Source organism: Notolabrus celidotus, chromosome 21, assembly GCF_009762535.1.
Source record: "Notolabrus celidotus isolate fNotCel1 chromosome 21, fNotCel1.pri, whole genome shotgun sequence".
NCBI lineage: Eukaryota > Metazoa > Chordata > Actinopteri > Labriformes > Labridae > Notolabrus > Notolabrus celidotus.
Window position 1 is genome coordinate 3,636,638 of NC_048292.1, and position 4,274 is coordinate 3,640,911.

A 4,274-nucleotide genomic window follows, 5' to 3' on the forward strand; every position below is an offset into this window, starting at 1 on the left:
GGTGCTGAGAAAATAGACTCTTCCATCTGTCTGAAAACCCGCCCTGGAGACTCAGCCTGCTGTCACATGACCAGGACGAGCCCTTAAAAACCCCCAAACCACACGCCTGAGAGGCTTCTGTGTTCAGACGGCAGCTGGTCTCTGTGTTCATCCTCGGCCTTCAACAGTCATGTCTGACACCGAGGAGATTGTGGAGGAGTACGAGCAGGAGGAGGAAGAGGAGGAGGTTCAAGAAGAGGTAGAAGAAGTAGAGGAAGAAGAGGAGAAGGTTCAAGAGGAGGTAGAAGAAGAAGAAGAAGAGGAGGTAGAAGAAGAAGAAGAGGATGAGAAGGAGGAAAATGAGCAGGAAGAGGAGTCCAAACCAAAACATAAGACGACTTATGTCCCAAACATCGCTCCTCCAAAACTCCCTGATGGCGAGAAGGTGGATTTTGACGACCTGCACCGCAAGAGAGTGGAGAAGGACTTCAACGACCTCCAGTCCCTGATCGAGTCCCACTTCTCCACCCGCCAGAAGGAGGAGGAAGAGCTGGTGGCCTTGAGGAGCCGCATCGAACGCCGCAGATCAGACAGAGCCGAGCAGCAGCGCGTTCGATCCGAGCAGGACCGCGAACGCCAAGCACGCCTTGCCGAGGAGAAAGCGAAGCGCGAAGAGGAGGCCGCCAAGCTCCGTGCCGATGAAGAGGCGAAGAAGAAGATGATATTCTCCAACAAGTCTTTCGGTGGCTACCTCCAGAAGGTGGACCAGAAGAAGGGCAAGAAGCTGACGGCGCGCGAGGAGAAGAAGAAGGCCCTGATGGAGCGCAAGAAGCCGCTCAACATCGACCACCTGAACCAGGAGAAGCTGGTGGAGAAGGCTCAGGATCTGCTGCAGTGGCTGAAACAGCTGCACGCCGAGAAGTTTGACCTCGGCGAGAAGCTCAAGAGGCAGAAGTATGAAATCAGCGTGCTCAGGAACCGAGTCAGCGACCACCAGAGGGGATCCAAAGCATCCAAGACCTCCAGGGGAGCCAAGGGGAAGTCCGGCTCCTGGAAGTGAGCGCCACTTTGTATTTTCTACGGACTATTAGGCTCCTGTTCACGACCGTCTGATGAAAGCTCTCTGATGGATTGTGTGTGGATGAGGGGCGGCTCCATGTTTGGACTCGAGTTAATCAAGTGAAGGTCATGAAATCTATAAAGGTCTGACTGAACTCATGTAGCTGCTGGTACTCTCAGGTGTATCTGTTCGTCACAAGCCGGCATTAAATCTGACAAAATGTGTGGTTGTGTTTATTTACGACTTTGATAAAACACTCTGTGTGGTTCTTTGTGATTCATCCGGACTCAGAAAGCATCTCAGAGTTACACTTCTTTTGTCCTTATGTCCATTTTTTAAAAATTCATTCAAATGTATCTATAGATTCTCATGAAACCTGTGATCAAGGGTTCAGAAGTCTCCAGATAAGTCTCTAAACTGTGATATTTATCCTCTTATGTGACTCATGAATGAACAGTCGTAATGTGGGCGTGGTTGGATTGTGTTGAGATGTAACAGGTGTTAACAGCTGACTGTTTTAGGAGCTAATTCTGTCTCTAAGCTTCAGGACTCTCTGTGAAGGCCGGCTGTGTTTTTAGCAAAAAGAGCCCAACTGCTGACTGAGAGGTGAGACACGTGACCCCCAGAGTCTACAGCTGAAGGGAGGGGGACTTCAAAAGACCCAGGACTTCAAACTCTTTAAGATCTCAACATTTTTAGACTTTTTATAATGAAGACAAGTCAATTGTTATTAGACAAAGCTGATAACTGACCTTAAATTGGACTACATGTGTTTTTAATTTAATATGGATGGATTATTAAGTTGCTTGTAGATTAAATTGTGAGGTGCTATTTATGGAAACAGACAGTAAACAGAGATTTGTTTTAAAGACAAAGTCACTCCGGTTTGCAGAATAATTGAAAACAAATTATTACTCTGTGTGTTCTCAATTCAAATCAAGACTTTGTAATAAATAAAAAACAGGACGAGATGAAAGAAAAACACAATTAAAGACTTCATCTGAAAGAGTCAATATTATGATAAATTGGTTCTTTGAGATTATAAGGAAGGGCAGTATTTACTCCTCTTTGTTAGGAGTAACTTAAGGTTTCTGTTTCCCACACTTCATGTTTCAATAACAAGTTATATTTATGTTTAATATTTTGAGGAGGCAAACTTTCTAAAACTGAGATTTAGGGAAGAATATTAAATTCTTATTGTAAAAAGTTTGAGGGATAAAGGAGAAAACATGAAATGAATAAAGAAGGAAAGAGAAAGAAAGAAACAAAATAAAATAAAGAAAAAAAAGAGAAAAATAAAAACTAAGATATAAATGCAGAAATATTAACAGAAAGAAAGAGAAAAAAGGAAAAAAAATAGACCATAAAAGAAAAAGGTTAAAAAGGATGAATAAAAGAGACAGAAAGAAAGAAAGAAAGAAAGAAAGAAAGAAAGAAAGAAAGAAAAAAGAAAGACATAAAACATAAAATAATGATAAAAGGGAAAGTAAAATCTATCAAAAAGGATGACTAAAAACAAATATAAAGGAAATAAAGAAAGGTAGAAAGGAAGGGATAAGCCAAAAAAGAAAAGGATGTCAGGTTTAAAACTGAAGGAATAGCCCTTTAATTATCTACTTCTTACTCTCTGAAAACAAAAGACACCTCTCTGTTGGGGAGCGTCTGCAGGAGGGCGTGGATTCCTTTTTATTGTGACTCCAGTATTGTTTTTGTATGTTGATATTTTGTCAAAGAATTAATAAAAAGAATTAAAGAACGATAGACGGACAAAGAAAGGAAGAGAGAAGGAAAAGATGAAAGAACAAAAAGTTTAGAAAGGTGTTAAAAAAGAAGAAAGAAAGGAAGACAAAAAACAGTGAAAGAAAAAATAAGAGTAAATTAAAAATGTAGCAGAATCAAACATCATGTTTGTATGAAGAATAATAAATACATTGATGGTCAGTGGTCTTTAAAATCTCTCTGCATTGATCTGAACAAGACCACCCTGTGTGCATACAGTCCCCAAATATCACCCTGCTGTAGGTTAAATGAATGTCAGAGACTGCAGTACTGACTGTGTCCACAGGGTGGCAGGAGAGCACAAGTTTCCAGTAAAGCTTTTCCACTAATCCATACAGTTCGAGTCAGAGTCAGAGTTAATGAAGACGAGGTTTGAGGGTTTGTTTTGGTGCAGAAAGAAAGAAACGACACAGATGTAGTATTAAAAATGTAAGAGCTCATATCGTCTGAAAACTTTAATAAGATAGAAATTAACGATGAAGACGAAAGATTATGTGCAAGTGGTGAACAAGGAGGGATGCAAAGGTGGACAGAATTGTGCAGAACATTTAAAACAGACACTAACTTCGAAGCTTTTATATCGAGGAAGTCAAGAAAGAGGATTTTAAATATTCAAGTTTATCAGGTGAAGTATATAAGAGTGTTCAGACTGCACATCATGAAATCAGCAGCAGCAGAAAGTCTGAGAGATCATTTCTCCCTCCTGGGTTTCTTAATTGTCACTCTGCCTCGGACACGCTGTTTCGCCGTCATGGCGGCTGACAGTTCCATTGAAGCCCTCCAGACTCTGCAGTACGCTGACAGGTAACCATGGAGACCAGGGGAGGCCTGTTATGTGATAAGCACCTGCTCTCACTTCAGAGTCAAGGTGTTGATGTTCAGGATGTTCAGGTAATTCAGGGTAATCCACGCCTGGTGCCGCTCTGCTGTTATGCATCTAATTCAGGTTGAGCTCTTAAAGGAGGTGCAGAAACATCCATCAATATAAAATGGATATAAAGTGTGTGTAATGTGTGTGTGTGTGAGAGGAACAGCAGCTGCAGGCTCATCGGGGGGCGTTGTCTGCTCATTAGTACTCAGCAGAGGCCAGAGGAAAATGTGAGCGCTGTGTGATTGACAGGCCGGGTCACACCTTCAGATACGAGCCTGAAACTTAATATGAGGCTGAGCTGCAGTGAGACGGTTTACCTTTATTCAGAGTGAAGCAGAGACATAGGTACGCTTCATTTTAACCACATTCTCAAGCTTATTACTCTTTTATGTTCTGAGGTTTGGAGTCGAACCTGGTCCACGACTTTAAGGGACGCACGTGAGCTCCATAGAACAAAACCAGCGTCAAACAAACAAACAAAGTTAAAGCTCTTCAAAAAAAAGCTTAATGTCTCTTAAATGTAAGGATTAGAGACGTGCACGTTTAGTCAACTGAAACAATAAATGTTGTCACCATTGCTGGTAC

General features: G+C 41.8%; 1 protein-coding gene across 1 annotated transcript; it reads left to right on the forward strand.

Annotated features, from left to right (window-relative positions):
- Positions 1–1,320, forward strand: tnnt2c (troponin T2c, cardiac). Its single transcript, XM_034673797.1, has one exon. The coding sequence runs from the start codon at positions 170–172 to the stop codon at positions 1,037–1,039; it is 870 nt and encodes a 289-aa protein (XP_034529688.1). The 5' UTR covers positions 1–169; the 3' UTR covers positions 1,040–1,320.
- Positions 1,321–4,274: the final 2,954 nt, after the last annotated feature.

Bases quoted from the DNA above. Each gene is read 5' to 3' on its own strand.
- tnnt2c (XM_034673797.1), top strand. From the start codon at position 170: ATGTCTGACACCGAGGAGATTGTGGAGGAGTACGAGCAGGAGGAGGAA.